The sequence below is a fragment of the Cricetulus griseus genome (assembly GCF_003668045.3).
Source record: "Cricetulus griseus strain 17A/GY chromosome 1 unlocalized genomic scaffold, alternate assembly CriGri-PICRH-1.0 chr1_0, whole genome shotgun sequence".
Classification (NCBI taxonomy): Eukaryota; Metazoa; Chordata; class Mammalia; order Rodentia; family Cricetidae; genus Cricetulus; species Cricetulus griseus.
The window spans coordinates 177551532-177572519 of NW_023276806.1; the positions used below are offsets into that span (position 1 = coordinate 177551532).

General features: G+C 36.4%; 1 protein-coding gene across 3 annotated transcripts in view; it reads right to left on the bottom strand.

The window, feature by feature from the left end:
• Positions 1-2736: 2736 nt before the first annotated feature.
• Positions 2737-20988, bottom strand: part of Cacna2d1 (calcium voltage-gated channel auxiliary subunit alpha2delta 1) — a 423872-nt gene continuing 405620 nt past the window's right edge. For all 3 annotated transcript variants that reach the window (XM_027393485.2, XM_027393486.2, XM_027393488.2), the window contains 4 exons: positions 20510-20639; positions 18295-18404; positions 17882-17964; positions 2737-6668 (listed from right to left, as the gene is read on the bottom strand). In XM_027393485.2, the coding sequence (XP_027249286.1) occupies positions 6552-6668; positions 17882-17964; positions 18295-18404; positions 20510-20639 (440 nt within the window). In that variant the 3' untranslated portion in view covers positions 2737-6551. The remainder of the gene's footprint in view (positions 6669-17881; positions 17965-18294; positions 18405-20509; positions 20640-20988) is intronic.

The window sequence follows — 20988 nt, forward strand, 5'->3', positions numbered from 1 at the left end:
TCTTCTCTTCTCTTCTCTTCTCTTCTCCCCTCCCCCTCTCCCCCACCCCCTCTCTCTGTTGTTTGTACTCTCAGAGATCTGTGTGTTTCTTACCCCCCTTATGCCCACAATGTTCTCAGGTTATGGCAATCTCCTAATTGGTTTCCTTGTATGAGGTGTTCCTGCAGCAACCCATATTTCACGGTGATGTCTAATCTTTCTTTCTCTGCCTAAATATCTCCAGTAGTTTCCAAATGCCCAAGCAGCATCTGTAATCCAGAGCTTTGCCTACAGACTTTTCCCCTCCAGCCACATGACTTACATTCGGCTACTCAGGTGTTTTGCATGTGTTTCTTGGCTTTCACAGACTCTTCCGTTTGTGACAATATTTATCTCGTTTAAACCATGGAAGTCTTCTCTGGGAAGTTTAGACTGGATGGGTTACCCTTCTATTAGGTCCTATGTATTTCCTAGGTCACTACACTTATGTCACTCAATTGTAAATGCTCACTAACTTCTCAGTATTCCCAACAACAGTTCCACAAATGTAGGTGTTACTTTTATTTTGTGTCTCTACTGCTAACATTTCAGTTGAGACGACATGAATGTTTTAAATGAAAATCAATGGTGTCGTTGGATAGGATGTTTAGAATGATAGCACAAAATAATTATGGCATCAAGATGACTGTGATAGTAAACAGCCATAGTGGGTAACATTGTTTGCTTATGTGGTGCTGGGCCCCATACTAAGAACTTTATATTGATTATAATCACTCAGTTACCATGACAATTCTGTAATGTTTTGTGTTTTCCACAATCATGTCTATTTTTAGGGTTGAGAAAGTTGAGGTTTAGAGAATTTATGAAACTTGTTCATGAGATGTAACTGTTAAGTGTTGAAGCTACAATTGCAAAAATACAAGCCATGGATTTTACTTACCATTTGACTAGATATATTTCCACCAATGAGCAGGTACTGGTTTAAGAATTTTATGCATCAACTTAATCATAACTATAATAAGGCAGAAGGAGTGAGATTATAACACATAAATTTGCTAAGACTTTATTTTGCTGACTGAAACGGTATCACCAATCACCCCACAGCTTCACAAAGTAGTGTCTTAAACTAAACAAGAAGAAGCTTATCTGATAAAGGGAAATCCCTTAGAATACAAGAAATTGGGATGGGAACCTCAGTCCAATTTACTCAACCCTTTACATTTTTGTATTAATGAGCTGTTGAGAACATGTTAAGTGTAATCATTAACAGCACCTACTTCAGTTAAAAAAAAAGAGGCATTAGGATATTGGAGAAGAAAGGATTCCTCATAGATGTTACACATGATGAAAGATCATTTAACTGTTGTGGTCTGGGTCTTAGGATCTACCAATTATTTTTTCCTTTCTAGAATGGGGAGGCTTGAGATTTTTGTACTGGAAACTTAATTATTTAGCATAACACAAAAGTTCTGTTAAGTAATTTTCCTAACCACATAAAGTTGTGAACTCATTCTTTAATGTATTTTTAAAGATACTAAACAATGTTTCAGGTGAGCCAAATGATATTATGACCTTTAAATATAATATTTAATACAACATTTTATTAATTCTTTGAGAAATGTTATATAATGAATTTTCATCATATTTGTTGTCATTGTTCTGCTTCCCCCTAATTCTTCAACCTTTCTGAATATCCTGTCTTTTCTCTTTTCCTTTTTTTTAAAATAACCAACCTAATCCAGTTTGTGTTGCTATATACTCAAGAGTATGGCTCCATCCACCAGAGTGCAGTTGATCTACAAGAGGCAGTACTCTTAAAGAAAACTGACTCTCTTTTACCCATAAGTATATATACAGTTGCAGGTAGAGAGGGCAAAAGGATGTAGAGAAGAGAAATTGGAATAGCTTTGTAAAGGAGAATTGATGTTGCCAGGCTCCTACTTGAAAAGAAGGGAAAGGATCAAGATGACTGATAACAGAAATGAGGCTCTCTGGAGAGAACAAAGTTAGACTGAAGATTGAAATTGGTGTTGAATAAAGTCAGATGTTCAAAAAAACAAATGTTATCTGCCTTATTCTCTTAAGTAGGTTTGTTTTCCTGTTAATATGCCTTGATCAGACATGGTAGAGAGAGATTTTTCCATTATGTGATCAATACCACATACAACAGACTCTAACGTAGGTCATATTTACTCTATTTTATGAAACACTTCAGTGCAGAAAAGTAGGATAAAAGGAAACATGTACAGAAGTAGCTTTCCAAACACTATCAAGCTTTTGCTTCATGAGGTGAGCAGAAGTGAGGCAAGCAGTAACTGTCCATTTAAAATAACTTACATGGTATTTTAATCCCATATCTACCATTTATTGCCAATATTTTGAAGAAATATTTATATTTAAGGTATATCAATAGTACCCACATGTCAGATGCATTGTTCCTTCCTAGTCGGTCTTTAAAGAAACCCAGAACTACAATTTTCCCCCAAGGAAGTTGTCTTATTTATTTAGTGTAATAAACTCCTCAAAGTCTTGGTAGAGAGTACACAGGCAAGGAAGGTCAGAGCCACATGGAGAATCAGCCTATGTATTGCTGTGTGAGTTGAGATCTGTGACTGTAAAAGCACACATCTAAAGCCAAATTTTATTTCTGCAGTCTAGAATCCTCTCCAGAGGCCTGCTTTTTAAAAACCTATTTAAGATGGTCTACTGTCTCTTTCAACTAGATCTTTAAAAAAGGCAGAAACCCAAACTGTGTGGTGACTTTCAATGATAAACTTTTATTCTGAATATACTGTTTTTGCACAAGATTTAACACAACGTTTTCTGGGATTATAAATATTTTTTTTATAATAGTATTATACAAATTTTTACAAAATGTTTTCATCCCGCTAGTTAATTTCCACAAAAGTGTCAAGAGAACATAAGAAGGGAAGAAAAGATCTGTTGTTCACAAAAGCCACTTGGCCTTTTGCATGTCGCACAATGAGCATTTCATGAAGGGAATCCCTAAAGCACGGTCCCACAGTTACACAACACAAGGGAAGGACAGCTTTGCCAGTCACAGTGGAAACTCAGTTGGCATCTACACAAGACAGTATCCCAGTGGAATTTCCATGGTTCTTTTATGTGAAATAGAAACAAGGTAGATGAAACCATTGGTAAGGGTTATTGAATTCTGCAAAATTCTGGAAGTTTTCAGTACTCGATAGTTCTGTTTCAGTGATTTGCTCTTTACAGAAATATACACCGAATATTAACAATATTAACATTCTGCTATGGAAAACAATGCAAGTTCCAGCTAATGATAAAATATTTGGAAATTGGGGCAAGTGGAAAAAAATCACAAAATCCATTGTGCCTTGCTAAGTTAGACTTTATGCCTTGAGACTTACGAGTTTTAAACTAAGACGTAGAATTTAAGCTTTGGTGACTTGAAGACAGGCATTTAAATGAGATGTAAAGTATAATAGAGCATCAAATAAGCAAGTAACACTTGGGTTGCAAAGGTCACTTAAAAGGGATACTGCCTATTTGAACTCCATAAGGCCAGTTTTACAGTTAATAAAAGGAATATTATATATAAGAAAACTTACAAATGGCAGCAACACTGTGTTTTCCAAGGTAAGCAATAATGCTTCAAGCATTAGAAACATGAAAAAAGATCATACTAAAATCCCGTAGGCCTAGGACCTAAAAATCTCTTCAATCAAACTTGCTAACTATGTCATGTTAAAAACCTGTTACAAATGTGGACCACGATTGGTGTTTGGCAGTAATGCTGGTTGTTCAAATGAAGAAAAGATGAAACCATTTATGCAAAAATTCTTTCTGCTACTCAACACCAATGCAAGACTTGTTTTGACTTTGTTTATGTGACAAAGTAGACTGAGCTACATGAGTTTAGCAACAATTAACTAAGTAGAAACAGTTTAAGCGCTTTAAAATGATCTCTTATATAGTTTTGTTTTGGTAAATAACACACTATATACTATTCTTGTCAATAGAATTTGCAGAAAAATGTTAAGTGTACCTTGTTTAATTTTGGTGGGATGCGTGTTACTGTCATTAAAAAAAAGTATGAAAAGCATGAATATTAGTATATGTCATGAGAATAAGTTTTAGTGAGAGGGCATGTTTTTGCCCAATTTGTTACCACATATGTGGATTTGATGACATAGAACTCTAAGCAAATAAGGTCTTGCCAAAGGTGCCAAGTTCAACGGTGACTAATGCAACAATAATGTCATTGGTGGTAATTCACTCAGTGAGTGACATTATCCATGAAAGTCAGTACACTTTAAACATAATTTAAGGTAGGTTGTTGTTTACCAAAAGCAATTCAATGGTTTTAATGTGCATCATTTGTATGTATAAAGTAGCAGTTCCCTTCCCAACATATCCAGGAATTAAATCTAGCAAAAGGTAACAATAAGTTTGAAATAATTAACAAACAGCATGACTTAAACATATTTTCCCTTCTTTTAAATCACCTTTCTGTTTTCTAAGGTCAACAGTAGTGATGAATAGACTAAAACTGACAATGTATTAAAGTAGTGACTGATGTCATTTCTTAGGACAATAGTTGGCAGAGTGATTCCAATTGCCCCTTCCCTTTTTAAATTAAAACAAAATTTAACTTATGAAATGTACACAAATGGTACTCAGAATAGCATGGTGGAAGGAAGGAATTACAATGTGTGCAAAGCTATAAACTATGTTAAAGAGTTGGCTACAACTTTGATATGTGAAACATATTAAAGTATGCTGTAGAATGTAAATAATTCTGATTGTAAAATGATATATATGAAAATTTCCAGCATATGCACACACCAATACTTGGCATGTTTAACTAATAAGAAAAAAACTTCATTTGTCATAAAAATATATGCATACTTTCAGCTTACAGTAAAATTACTCTTCCAAGACACATTCATTGTTTTTACCCTTTCTTCAAATACTGTTTAGTCCTCAAAATAATTTTTAGAAGCATAAATAAAGTTTAGCTACCATATTAATCTATCATGAAATTTCTGACCTATTACACTAATGCTTCTCACCAAGAAAGCTGTAGAAAAACAAATTTTATTATTCACAATCAAGTGTTCATGTGCATACACATAGATTCAAGGTTTCCTATTTGTTCAGATTAATGTAAAACCCTCATGAAGTTGCATGGGAATTTGGTCATGTGATCATACCAAAATGGAGGACAGAAGCAGCAAGAGCAGCAATTTCTGAATTGTACATGCTACTATTGAAACGAACAAAGAGGAAACCTAGAATGAATCATCGTTGAGAACATATATGTACTTTTCAAAAAATAAATGTGTTAAATCTGATTTATGTACTTAAAATATCTGTACATCGGTTTTCAGGCAAAAGCATGAATCGGTATAAAATCCATGAATTCTCATTTCACCATGTGCCTAACCCAGTCATTCAGCATTTACATTGCACAGTATATTCAGAGTAGTTTAACAACATGTTGAAAGATGACTTAAGTGCATTTACACTGCAAAGTTCAGATTCTTACATGACAATAATGCCACCCATTTAACTTTTCAGTGGACTATACTCTACAGTAAGAAGAAAAACAAACCCGAAAGTTAAAATAGCAGCAGCATCATGCAAAATACCCTTGGCAACCCAAATTCATTAACCACAGGAAAACATTTCCCCTCCCCCCCAGCTTCTCTTAGAGTGAGTTAAATATCTGGCTAGCACTACATGACTGTACTTTGAACAAAAGGGACATTCCGTCACGCATTAAAGGGCTTCCACAAGCACCTGTAAATTAGTCACCCCTTCCTTATTTTCAGACCAGCACTCCACACCTTACCCAAATTCAACTGGTCACAGCTGTGTTTTGTTTTTGGCAGAGAAATCATTCTTTTATAAGGCATTTTATTCATGGCAAAAATTTTTTTTTGGTAGAAAATTAGCCATTAGTTTGTATTTCAACAGTTTAGACCAATGTATTTTTCTCCCTCCCTCCCTCCCTCTCTCTATCTCTCTCTATTTAATAACTACTTATAGCAGGAATTACTTTTTAACAGAAAATAACTGAAGGCAAAAATATTGCCCCCTACTAGGACTCTCTCTCTCTCTCTCTCTCTCTCTCTCTCTCTCTCTCTCTCTCTCTCTCCCTCTCCCTCTCCCTCTCCCTCTCTCTCCTCTCTCTTTCCCTTTCTCCTTTTTGGTAAAACTGCAGCAGATTGAAATCCTAGGCCAAAGTCAAGATGCTGCTTCTTTTCCTAACACCTGCACGGGGGAGCCTTTTACATGTAATCCCCAATGGCACAACAGTGAACTCCCAGACTTCCCACAGAGCACAGACAAGAGTTTTGCTTGGATGTTGGACACAGATGATGCAGCATTCACACGGGCTTCAGGCTCCAGCACCCTGACATGCAGCCAGTGGGTGATCAGGAATCTGAGCCTTAGATTTATGCCGTGGTAGAGGCCCAGTTAATGTTCTCTGTAGCTTCTTCAACTGACTCTATTTTAATGTAACGGAGGGCTCATGTGTTGGCAGGGTCTGGATTTTAGTTGCAGATCTGGGGTCTAGAAGGTCACAATAGGTAGTGTTTGCTGCCAGATACCAGCCAAAGGAGTAGAAATTGGAGTCCAATAATAGACCACAAGGAAGGATTCAATCCAGAAACACCACCACAGTCAGTATAGTCCTCCTGTTGGGAATGAAAACAAATAAGTGACCATCTTGAACCAACATGCAACAAAGCGACTTTTAGGTTAATTCACATTTAATCCATTTTTGAACATACCTGGTAAAATTGCTTTACCTGGGACTGAAGTAAATAATATCGATCTAGATTTCACTTACAGAGACTGTGTGAAAGTGGTCTCCCTGGTACCATTTGACAAATACTTGAAATTCTGATAACGGTGAATGAAAGCTAATAATAGTGAACTATTGCTTGGATGTAGAAGACTACTAATTAAAATCTTCACTGCAATGATGAAAAATCATATATATATATATATATATATATATATATATATATATATGAAATAAAAATAAAATTTAATTATACTTTAATAATTCCAAACAATTGTGATTTTTATATTTGTGTTCCATGAGCAGAAATCAATAAACTCAAGAAATAAAAATCCATTTCTCAAATTTCTGATGTTTAAGGAGAACTACAGGCTACAGGTAGCACCCTGACTTTAGGAACTATAGTAAAGTGAGAAATAACATAGTTGAGCCTGAAACAATACAAGAACATCCTGAAAACATAGGGTCCAAATAAGGAACTCAGCCGGAAAGAGAAGCCAGGCTTATCCACTGAGCCACGAAATGCTACTATGTGTGCAATGAACACACCTCCTGGAGTGCTACATAGAGTCAGCAGAGGCTCAGTCAGATCCTTAAGAATGCAGTTATTCTTTAACTTTTCTTCCAGGGCTCCATTCTCTGCAACATTCTCCACCATTTAAAATTCCTCATATTGTGGTGAATTTCATCAAAAAGTCATGTACTCTTATTCTCATGAACATATTTTAAGAATTCTTTGTCCCAAAGCTTATCTTGCATGGATTACAATAAGGAAATGTGAGTTAAGTGTTCTCTGTAGAGCAATTTTACAACGTCTAAATTCTCAAAGACTTGGAAGTTCTGATTTACTTCCCTGCCAGAGATAAAAACACTACTTGAAGCTGAATAAATAAATGGCATTTCTTCTTTGATTTGCTTTGAGGTAGCATAGTTGTCTTCTAGTCTGAGAAAATAATAGACTGAGGAAAATTAATTTTCAAATTCTGCCTCTTAAATTTTGTGGTACTTTGAATGTGATTGGCCCACATAATCTCATAGGGAGTGTCACTATTAGGAGGTGTGGCCCGTTGGAGTGGGTATGGCCTTATTGGAGGAAGTGTCTCTGTGGGGGCAGGGGTTTGAGGTTTTCTATGCTTAGGATACCACCCAGTGTCTCAGTCAACTTCCTATTGTCTGCAAGATGTAGGACTCTCAGCTCCAGCATCATGTCTGCCTGCACACTGCCATGCTCCCCATCATTTTGATAATGGGCTGAATCTCTGAAATTCTAAGCAAGCCACTCCAATGAAATGTTTTCCTTATAAGAGTTGCCATGGGCACAGTGTCTCTTCACAGCAATAGAAACCCTAAGATAAATGTAGATTTAAGAGATGATTTTTATCTGATTAGTTAACTGGTTAATCAGTTATCTTATTAATGTCTCAGGAGAACTCAATGCTGTATCGTATTCCTTTATCACACTCTGTCCTCAGGCATCACTGGCTAACACTCTAGCTTTTCTGGAAACTTGTCTGGGATTCTCCTGCTGTTCTTGAGCTGGTCTCATTCATTGCCTTTGGGATCTCTAAAGGGTAAGCTTTCCCAGAGTTTAGTTTTTTCTCTTTTTTTGTTTATGATATAACAAATAAATTTTGCCTGGGGAACAGAGTGCAAAGCTAGCCACAGCCATAGAAGCCAGGCAGTGGTGGGATACACCTTTAATCCCAGAGTTCAGGAGACAGAGGTAGTTGGATCTCGGTGAGTTCAAGGCCACCCTGGGCTACATGAGAGTGAATCAGTCCAAAAGAGAAACAGGGTTCACACCTTTAATCCCAGCACTAGGGAGGTGGAGACAGGAGAGATAAGGCTAGGCAGAGAGGAATATAAGGCAAGAGGAGACAGGAACTGATTGCAGTCTAAGGTTTGGTGGAGAGCATTGCAGTCTGAGGATTCATGGATACAGGACCACCCATTTTGTTCTGAGGTGGAGGTAAGAGATAGTCACTGGCTGCTTTGCTTCTCTGAGCTTAAGCTTTAAACCCAATATCTCTCCCTGGGTTTTTATTATTAATACCAATTAGAATTTGTGCTATATTTCCATTTGTTTTAGTTTATTTAAGTTACCTGGTTTTAAAATTTATCTACTGTACTGGCACATAACTCTTACTGTCATAGCATCAACCTACCTCTCTTCTGACTCTTACACCACCAATTTTCCTCTTTTCTATATTGTGGGGATTTAAAACTTTAACTACCAAGCTTGCTGATTCCACCCAGTGTCCCTACATGGTGCTTCTAGCATAGATCAGGCCCAAGACTCAGAGGCAACTTGAGATTCCTCTCCTTCTCAATTCAAATCCGTCAGCGTGTCCTCTTAACTGTAGCTTCAAAATACATCTCCAAATTCACTGCTCATTATCTCAGATCCATCACCATCACATTGCCATGCTCAGTAAGAGATGTCTCACTTTTCTATTTGCTTCTGCTCCTCTCCAACAAATGTTCCCCTTGAACCAGAAGTCAGACCCTTCCACCTTTTACATGAGTATTTTCACCATGCTCTAAGGACCACTCACATTCAGTACTATCACACACTCTTCTATCATCTGGAGCCAAGCTGCCTTTGTAGCTACATCTTCCTACATTCCTGTCCTCTCCGTTCCCTAACTGTTCTGGGAACACGCCACATCCTCTATTATGTGCCCTCTATCACAGGCCGATCTCATTTATTCTTTCCTTTCTTTAGCCACTTTTCTCTTCAGGTCGGGTAACTCAGTTATATTTGGACTTCAAATGGAAAATAACTATTAACATATTTATATGAATCCCAAATATCTCAAGCATAGTATAAACACACACATAATTGTTACATAACAAGGAGAACACCTCACCCCAGTCTGACTAATTATTAATTAGATGGGATGAAGAATCAGCACACAGACACAACTTGCTCATACATGAAGAACGGATGCTGTCATGAACTCTGAAGAAACAGTCTCTAGCTCTTCATTGTTTTTATGGTGATAAACATGTCTGTCTCGCTTGGGGAGGTGGTAGGTTAGAAATTATTAGACTTCCCTGCTATGTAAGAAAATTATGATATACACTTTTAAGAAAATCACAAGTGGGCAGAATTCAGGAGAAACTTCAGCATTTTCCTCTAGCTTGTCAAGAGTGAAATTCCATTGACTATGTGAGACCAATCAACCGGATTTTTAAGAGGCTTTTCACAGTAGAAAAGTAACACATTAATATTTTAGTTTAATATTAAAGTCAATAAAATTATGGATGCCAATATTGTATATATTTATCTCGACTCACAAAAGACTTTTACTAGACTGCCTCATATCTCTCTCAACAGAGTATTACTTAAAAACATCATCTGAGAATTTTTTTTTCATTTTCTTTCCATCACTGATTAAAGGAGAAATATCCAAGCTGTAGTTTACAGTTCACAGTTGCATTCATGTGATCTTACATGCATATGCAATAAATATTGGTAAACTTCTTTCTCCCCAACCAGAAAATAAGACAATTAATTGCACGAATATCACAGTAACTTAAAGAAAACTTAGATATTTAAGAAACATTTTTCAAAATAAAATATTCCAACTAAGGGGATATTATATTCTGTTTTCTGAAATATAACTATGTCATTTCCTTCAGATGGCATAAAACAGCTGAATACATCCAACAATATGGCTCACTTTTAAATTTAGGCAAATCTGTAAGTAGATGATTCAAAATAACCTTTTAACAGAAATATACCCCTAACTCATACATTGGTTCCATTTATTTATTTATTTAGCTTTTTCGAGACAGGGTTTCTCTGTGTAGCTTTGGGGCCTATTCTGGCACTCACTCTGGAGACCAGGCTGGCCTCAAACTCACAGAGATCTGCCTGCCTCTGCCTCCTAAGTGCTGGGATTAAAGCCGTGCACCACCAACGCCCGGCTGGTTCCCTTTATTTTTAAGGAATTATTTCTTTAACCTCAACCCATGTGATTGTGTCAGCCACGTTAGGCATGAGCAGTGCCAACTTGACTCAGAACATCAATCTATGGTCACCCTCCAAGACCCTTACATATTGGGTGCATTGACTTTTCCCTGGAGATGGAGGAGGGAGAATGAGGAGGCACATGGGACTCTTTCTTTCCTGAAGTACCCATGAACAGCTAAAAATTGCTAAGTAGGAGAGATTTGGGGGAGGTATAGCTGGCCATATGTTGTTTACACTTGGGAGGATTCGTTACTTTCATCTGATGTTGCCCTCTTTATTTAAAGTGAATGAAATACACACAACAGGAAATGCCACACAACGTTATGAGATAGAACAGTTGGTCAAGTTTTTACATGTAGAAATCATAAGAATCATACACATATAATTTTATTTCTACATATTCATTTTATGTATTCACTGACATACTTTTATAATCTGGGATTGCATAAAATAATACAATTCTCCCAATGGGCATGCTTTAATGCTAATGACCTTCAGCATTTTTGTTTTTCTTTTGCTCTTTAACTTGGAAGTCTGCATAAAACCCTATAGAAAGGTCTACTATGGATGCTTATGTTTTAGGAAGCCCTCATGGTGTAGCCCTTTGTAATTGTATACCCATATCTCTATCCCTTTGGGGAACTACAGGATGCCAGGGCTCTTGCATTAGATGTTCAGGAGGGACACCGTAGAGGTGCCCAGATGGCATGTGTTTACTTGATGCTGTTTCATACATTGGGCTGTGGAATTGTGGTAAATTCCTCTGCCTTGGAAGCAAATAACTTGTGATGGCAATCTGAGCTCAAATATTTGTATGATAGACACTGAATTTGAGCAAAGAGCTCGTGATCTTCAAAATCTTTTCTATAAATGATGCTTAGACTGAAAAATAACCTACATTTGTTGTAAAAAAAAAAGTTGGAAGATAAATAAGAGCTGTCATTGCAGTAGCCAGTGATAGAGTAGGAACAAACTTAGGCATCACTTTGCAGTATTGTTTCTGCACTAAAACATGTAAAATTCACAAATGCTCATATTTCAGTAAGTGTGCTTCATGGTTTTCTTGATGTTCTTGTCCATTTTATAAATAAAATTTTTGGTCCTTTTTTAGAATATTGCTGTTTTCTTTAATGTTTATTTTATAGAATATTTTCCTAAAGTAGTCGTAGCTTACAAAACCCAGAAGTTATCATTTTTACATCTAACTGATAACCTATAATCCATATCTAAAATTTCTAGGACTGAGAAAAATAAATTTCGTAATAAAACCTAAAAATTAAGGAATCTTATACTGTTTCATATAAATTGTATTATATAAAAGCTGGTATCCTTAGGTTCCACTTTGCTCATCTTTATTATTATTACAAATAAGGGCAGCTATAGAAACATCCTATTATATTTAAAGTGATTAACTACATACTTCTAATAGACTGATAAATGTATATCCTCAATCACACTGTGTATATTGATTTTAGAATGTATGTACATATTTTACAAATTAACATCTCTTGGAATATGTTACTATGAAAATAATTGTTTTATCATCTCTGAACAAATGTGACTATTTCCTGTGCTTCCCTCTGCTTTGCCCACCATCCATGAGCCCGTGCTGTTCTTACTAACATACACACAGTCTGGGGAATAATCAATGAATACATGAGGACCCATCAGGGGAGAACAAAACAAATGCTCCTATAGCAATATTTTGATGACTCCACAGCATCAGAAATGAAACAGTATTAACAATACATGGAAAACGGACCACAGACCCACCCCCAGAAGCTATTCAATAGCCCTGCTTTCTTAATTCAGAAACTTCCCCAAAGATTAATGATAAATGGCCATTTTGGCTCAGATACAAATAATAATGCCTAAAATGAGTTCAGAATGTAGGAGACTGTATACTAAAATATAATAAGCATGCATATGTCTTGGGAATAAATCCAAAGATGCTACTTAAGTTAGATTTGACTTTAAAAACTCAATCTGGATGACTGGCTCAGAAATTCTTAAACTACTTGTTACAAATGAAATGGCCCATTAATTCTGTAAGCAGTTTTAAAGCTTAAATCAGGATGGCAAGTCCTAATAATTATAAATTAAGGAAAAATAAAATTTCTTGAAGGTCTTTTCAATTTTTATCTATATTGGTTTGATCTTTATATCAAAACCTTACAAAAATAATGATTTTTAAACCAACATAGAAATATGTCCCACTAGGTTAGCATGGGAAACAGATACACAGTTTAAAAAAGATGATCTACAAAATAATATTAGCATTGGAATTTTAATGATCTTGTTTTGGGATTTTTTTGAAATTATGGAAATAAGTATATGGGTTATTTTCTAAAAGTGTAAGTCAAAGCCAAAAGGAGAAACAAATTAGAGAAAGTGACTGACCATCCACACCACATGCAAACTGGAAGAAAAGTTAAGATTGGATCTGATATCATGGACCTGGCATGACTCCTTCTACACAAAACTTGATCCTAATAACATTGGACAAAGTAGCAAGTACAGGAAAGGGAAAGAAAACATAGAAAAGAGACAGACAGGATGAGATTTCATGTAATCTGCTGGCAATTTGCAGTTAAAGTGAGAAGCCATCTAGTGCAGGGACATTGAAAGTAAGCATTATCAAAGCACACTACTATTGAAGTATCACAACACATGGTTAACACCCAGACAAAGTAGATGATACTTTCAGATTGTTTGGAAGAGTCCAACATCTTCAGAGCCTTGATCAAAAGATAGTGTCTTATGATGAGAATATTTGAGACAGTGTTTTTGTATCATCTTGTAAATTCATCTTTGTGACTTTGATCTGTGTTTGTACTATTAAAAGTTGATGACAGGTGGTTAAGTGAAGTTTCTGAATGATTGATACTACACTGAGGCCCTTAGGTAGTTCTTTGAGGAACATGAGCAAGCCTCTATAAAACCTGAGCCACAGAAAATATGGTAGACATAATGGCTGGAGTTCTCTTATCTGTGTGTTCCACAAGTCTTATTTGGTAAATTTGGAAAAAAATAATTTAATTTTAATTTTGAATCAGTTTTCAAGACAATATATCAATTATTCTTAAAGAGATCTGGGAGATTATTCCATTTTCTGATATCTTCAAAGGGAACAACACTCTTCTACTGATGGTGGGAGTGCAAACTTATACAGCCATTTTGGAAATCAATATGGCATTTTCTCAGAAAATTGGGAATCAAATCTACCTCAGGATCCAGCATTACCATTTTTGGGCGTATACCCAAAGAATGCTCAATAATCCCACAAGGACACTTGGTCAAATATGTTCATAGTAGCATTATTTGTAATAGACAGAACCTGGAAACAACCAAGATGCCTCTCAACTGAAGAATGGATAAAGAAAATGTGGTACATTTACACAATGGAGTGTTACTTAGCTGTAAGAAATAATGACATCATGAAATTTGCAGGCAAATGGATGGAACTAGAAAAAAATCATCCTGAGTAGGGTAACCCAGACCTAGAAAGACAAACATGGCATGCACTTACTCATAAATGGATACTAGGTGTAAAGTAAAGGATAACCAGACTACAATCCACAGCTCCTTAGAAGCTAGATAACAAGGAGAACCCTAAGAACACATGGATTGCCATTGGAAGGGGAAACAGATGAGATCTCCTGGGTAAACTAGGGATATGGGGGGGGGCAATAAAGGGGAGGGAACAGAGGATAAGAACATGATGGGGATGGAATGGTTGAGTTGGGGGAGGAATGGGGTGGGAGAGCAAGGAAAGAAATATCTTGATACAGGGAGTCATTAAAGGGCTAGGGAGAAACCTGAAGCTAGGGAAATTCCCAGGAATTCACAAGGATGACCCCAGCTAACACTCCTAGCAATAGTGGAGAGGTGTCTAAACTGGCCTTTCCCTGTAACAGAATTGGTGACCACCCTAATTGTCATCAGAGAATCTTCATTCAGTAATTGATATAAGCAAATGCACACCCAAGCACCAGGCTGAGCTACCGAAGTCCAGTTGAAGAGAGCAAAGGAGTTCAAGTTCATGACAGGGAATCCTACAGAGACAGTTGACCGAAACTTTCGGGAGCTCACGCACTCTAGACTGACAGCTGGGGAGTCTTCATGGTACCAAACTAGGCCCTTTGCATATTGGAAACAGTTTTGAAGCCTGGTCTGTGGAAGCCCTGGCAATGGGACCAGGGGCTATCTCTAGTACATGAACTGACTGACTGAAGACTATTCCATATGGTGGGATGCCTTGCTCAACCTTGATATGGTTGGGAGGGGTATCTTTGTCCTGCCTCAACTGAATGTTCTAGGCTTTGTTGACTCTCCATGAGAAGCTTTACCCTTTCTGAGGAGTGGATGGGCATGGGTTGGGGAAGGTAGAGAGCAGGAGAAGGAGGAGGAGAAGAAGAGGGAGAACTGTGCTAGGTATGTAAAACAAATAAGCAAATTAAAATAAAATATAAAAACAAAACAACAACAACAAAAGAGATCTGGCTGCTACATCCTGCATTTTTAGATCTATCCCCACTAATAATTTTATTTGTTTGTTTGTTTATTTATTCAATTTAGTATGTGAATGTGCCAGTGAATGCGACAAGGAGGTCAGAGCAGAACACCCTCTGTCTTTCTCTATCCATCTCTGCCTATTTCTTCTATAAAGTGTCTCTCAGTGACCTAGAAGCTCATCATGTTGGCAAGGCTGGCTGGCCAGTGAGTCTGGGGATCTGCCTATCTTTACTTCCTAATGTTGGCATTCCAGTCACCAGAACCAATGTCTGTTTTTATATGTTGGTGCAGGCAATTCAAATGCAGCTCCTCTATTTGTGTTTAATTCACATATCTGTTTGCATAACATATTCCCATGAAAATGTGTTACCATTTCTGAGTCTGATATTGCTGCATTTTAGGTGAAAAACCTGTAAAAATACACATTAACCACTGGATGCTTTTGCAATTCTTTAAAATACCAGTTCACAAGAAGACAATGCTCTGCTTTGTTTGAATACTCTTTGCAGTGTGTTAAACCAGTGAATGAAAAAAGAAACAGAAAAAATTATAGACTTGGGTAGTATTGCATTGAAAATGATCTTTCCATTACTGTCATCTTTGTGAATAAATTTGTTTAATTTTAGAAGCAAAGTCATTATATATAGGTAAATATATATACATATATATATATATATATATATGTATATATATATAATTGCTGTAACTGAATTGACTGAGTACAACACAAGATGTCAAAGCACTAGGAAATAGAAAGTTCTAAAATTTAAAGAAAAGTTGTAATTATCAGTAACAATATATATTAGGTATGGATTGTAACATTTTGTGAGTTTAACCCTCTATTTTTCCTAATGTAAAAGGAAAAGAAATTAGTACAATTGCAGGAGTGATAGAATTAAATGTGATATAGTAGAAAGGAGAACAAAATAATTAAAAATAACTCAAGGAGACTGTGCCAACATATACGAGACCTGCATTGATCTGCACAAGATGGAGTCCTAGGCCTAAAGGACAAGTGGACACATGCCCCTATCCCTAATTCCTACCTCCAATAGACAGACACCTGCAAATCAAAATCAGTTTTCTTCAATGGAGTCCCACTGTGGAAACAAACGACTCTTAAAGGCCTGCTCCTTACCCAGCTGTAAATAGCCAACATAAAATGAATGTATGGGCATCTTTGGAGGTTGTTTGTCTTCTAATGTTGTGTCAGGGTTTTTGTTTGCTATTTGTTTTGTTTTTATAACCTTACAGGTCCTTTGTGTATAAATTATGGCTAGTGGCTTTGTGTTTTTATGGGATTCCTCTGTGTATAAAAGTGTGTCTACATGCATATTTTGTACTTTTTCTTTGGCCCTTTTTCTTGTTTTTTGTTTCATCCTACTCTAGTTTGCTTGATTTTGTTTTATTTTATTTTATTATTGTTTCTTAGACCTCTTGTTTTCTAATTAAAGACAGAAAGGGCATGTATCTGGCTGGGAGGGAGGTAAGGTGAGGAGGAACTGTAATTTTAGTATCGGGGGAGAGAAAATAGTAATCAGGATATATTGTATGGAAAAAATCTATTTCCAATGAAAGAGAAAAACTGTGTGCTCCAATTCTGTAGTACTCTGTCAATAATGGGTCGGCAAACAACAGCTCTTGTTAGTATGTGTCCTACTAACCCTCATAAACCATGGTTGTGGAGACCTGGTACACCATATTGGGTTTACTATTACTTTGTTCTGCTCGCATCCCATGCTCCACTGTGGTCTTGGGATCTCTTACAGGGAGTCGCTAATCTGGCAGGGCTGTCATGCATCATAGGTTCTATGAAAGAAGTAGCCTAACCTATATCTTCTTTTTTTGAGATGAATCAGTTGCTTTTTCCTAAATGCTTTACTTAACAATTAATAAGTATCCATTATATAAATATGGCTTAAGAATTACAGTTTGAATGGATGGAGACCTGGCATAGGTGTTGAGGCTGATCTTTCTTCCAGAGGACCTAATTTGATTCCCAGTACTCCTGTAATGGCTGACAACTAGCTGGAACTCTAGTCCCAGGGGCTCTGATGCCCTTTTCTGGCTTCCTTGGGCATGCGGCACAGATTATACATGCAGACAAAACATCCATATACATAAAATAAATTTTCTTTAAAACAACAAAAAAAGGATACAGAAGAAAGCAGAATACAATAATTGGATAATAACTACTTATAACAAGGTTTTTTGGAAGGTGGATAAACACATACTAATTATAATAAAAAGAATACACTTTCAGGATTGGAACATAAATTAAGGGTAGGCAATGTATATCTTGTGATTAGCATTTTCTGAAGGTTATTATTCATTATTATGTCTTTTACACAATTATATAGAATATTAAAAAGTTTATTGATGTGTTGGAAAGTACAGTAGTGAGAAAGACAGAAGAAGCAACTCTGTACTTTATGCTAACCATGAAAATGACTGAAGTGGAAAATTTTTGTTCACTAGCAATTACATCCTGTTAATGAGAAAACCTATGGTAAAGACATAATGATGAGTTAAAAATGAAAATACATCTCTTTAACTCCTTGTGGTAAGTGACAATTACTTCATAATATTTAACAAATTAAAATCCTTACCAGGACATTGTTATCAAAGCAGACATCAGGCCCTTTTCGGTATCTGGGTTGCTTAACCATATCACAAGGATCTGGACCGTCAGCTAAAGAGGCTTGTCAAGGAACAGGGTGGACATAACTTCTTCCCCTTGTGGTTAAAGATGCAATGAGATATATTTATTTCCAAAATCCATCAAGACTGACCTATGCCAATACTCTCAGCCAACAGAACCAATTGAAGTGTTTGGGACTGTGAGAAACTGTGTGTTCAATGTACTTTTTTCCCAGTTCCTGAGTAAATGTGATTAGTTCTGACCTTGCAATTTTTTGGTACTGCATTATTTTTGTTTATAGGAGCATAAATAGGGTGACAAAGTTAAAAACCCACTGCTTTAAGATGAGCTCTTCCAGACATCGCTAATGCCAAAGGATACAAGTCTGCTCTGCTTGCATGAGCAGCCGTGTGTCACAGGGACATGTCACTTTGCTTTCCACCATTATGAATACTAAGTTGGTGTTCATGAGTTTTTCCACATGAAAGATTCTGCAAAACATTTTAGAAAAGATCACTCTGTGAAAATCATCTTTTGGGAAAAAGAATGGAAATCATTACAAGATACTTTCTTAATGGAAAGAAAGATAAAACAATATATTGAAAAACAAAGCATCACCATCCAGGTTAACACACACACACATACACACACACACACACACACACACACACACACACACACACACACACACACACACAATACAATGACTGTGACCACGTTTTTAACTTACTAACATGAACACATTACCTCTCTCAAAAATAGTAAAAAATTCAAGGTCATATTGAAAATGTCTTTGATTGAAATCTTTAAAGTTGTTAGTCTTAATTACAAAATAAGTGTAATTTTGTTTATGTCCAAAATCCCCAAAATATTTCATTTTAAATGTTCAGGAAATAGTGATATTTATCATAGGCAATAAACCAACAATACATTATTTTACAAAAAGTCCAAGCAGGAAAAAAAAAACTCAACTAAGCATAGTGTCAAACTGAGGTCAGAATAGAGTGAGGCTCAGTGATCCAGGGCTTTCTTCCAGGGCATAAATGTTTTTTGTTCTATCCAATACTCGAATAGAGGTCTTGGAGCGTGACATAAAAGTTTCATTATTGCATTTAGCTTTAGTTATAATGCAAATAGGTACAGGTAGCTATAAACTGTTAGATTGCAGACACAGATATGGATTCAGGCTTAAAGCACCATTCCCAGTGTCCGATGTCTTGTTTTCCTTTGTAAACAATATATGACCAAGATATTATTTGTTTTTAAAAAGCAGAATTTTACTTGCTTTTCTCTGTGAACAGGTTATATAACATAGAACAATTTCAGTAAGACTGTGCTTTCAAGTGACATGTTAGACCAGTCTCAACCCTTTTAGTTCTTCAGGTACGCATTGCTGCTACTGGATCATGATTAGAGCAAGGCCAAGGTGCTGTATGCATACACCGAGAGCAGCCACTTTAAGACTGCTCTTCTGTTTTCTAAAGTCAAAAGTGATCTTTATCCAGAATTCATGTTTGACTTCTCTCTTTACTTTCCTCGTCATAAACTCTTATATCCTTGAAGAAATAGAAATAGAACCAAGTCATAAAATTACTGACCATCCCTACTGGTTAAGTCCTTGGAGTCAAAATTATTATTATAATTGCTGTAGACTAGCTTTTTCAATCCCCAGCAACTATTCCAATGTTTTCCCCAGGTTACCTTACCTCATCCCATTTATTTTTGCCTGTTAATGTTCTTCTGGAATAACTTGTCCTCCATCTCTAAACATCCCCTCTGCACTTTGTAAACTGTGGCTCAGCGACCCCACAGCCTGGATTAGCACTTTCCTTTCAGACCTTCCAAAGCCCCCATCTTGCTTTTCTCTGCTATCCTATTACAGCCAAGTGTGTTTTCTCTGTATTCCAAAACATTTTAAAGACGTTTTAGGAATGCTAAGATTAACCATGACCTCAGGAGATATTTTCCTCAGAGCCTTCAATTTCAAATCAAAGTTAATATTCAATTCTTCATGTCAGTGAAGGGTAGAAGTAGACAGAGAACACAACTTTTTACAACCCTTCTTTTTTTTCTTTCATTTTTTTGTTTTTGTTTTTTGAGACAGGGTTTTCCTGTGGCTTCGGAGTCTGTCCTGGAACTAGCTCTTGTAGACTACGCTGGCCTTGAACTCACAGAGATCTGCCTGATTCTGCCTCCTGAGTACTGGGATTAAAGGCATGTGCCACCAATGCTCAGCTTTTACAACCCTTCTTATTTATCATATATGAAAAGAAGTCAACTTGGTTGAAATTATCATCACTAACTTTGTTACAAAGTTTTCAATATTGACCTTGTTTATGAAAAAATGCATTGAAAATTCTCCATTCTTTAAAAAATCAGAAGCCTTTATCTTTATCATGTAATGTTACCTAAAACAATTATAATTTATCGAGACTTTGAGATCTATAACAAAACCAAGTATATCTCACATTTTCAGCTTAACATAATGACTTCTCTCTTACTCCACTGAGAACTTCTGTTATTTTTTTGTGACTATGACAGGCCCGAATGCTGCCCTTAGGAAACAAGGATCACTCCACACAAAGGAACAGAGTACCTGGAACAGTTCCCACAGTCCAGGACACCACTGAATGATTTACTGTCATTATCGAAGAAGTACTGGGTTTGTTCCGTGATGCAGCTCTGCTTTGACAGGGAGGTGGTGAAGTCATCCTCCTCCATCTCAACTGTGGGAGGCAAAACAAAGGTCATCACCAGGGGAGAAGCCACATGTCTCAGAATCACTGTTCACAGACACAATAATGACAAATTATAGGTTGCTTTACTGTTGAGTAATTGCCTGAAAGTTATTAAAAGGTCCCTGGTAAGTTTCTAAATAATACCTTAATATTTAAGCTACAAATGCAATCTATAAAATTTTATAAAAATATTGGGGAATAAAGTTTCAGTTTGATGATCTCTTTCTTTTGCTGACACACATACATAGACACACATGTGTATGCAAACATATATACATACTCACACATATATACTCAGATGTATACATACATACATATACATACACGCATGCACACA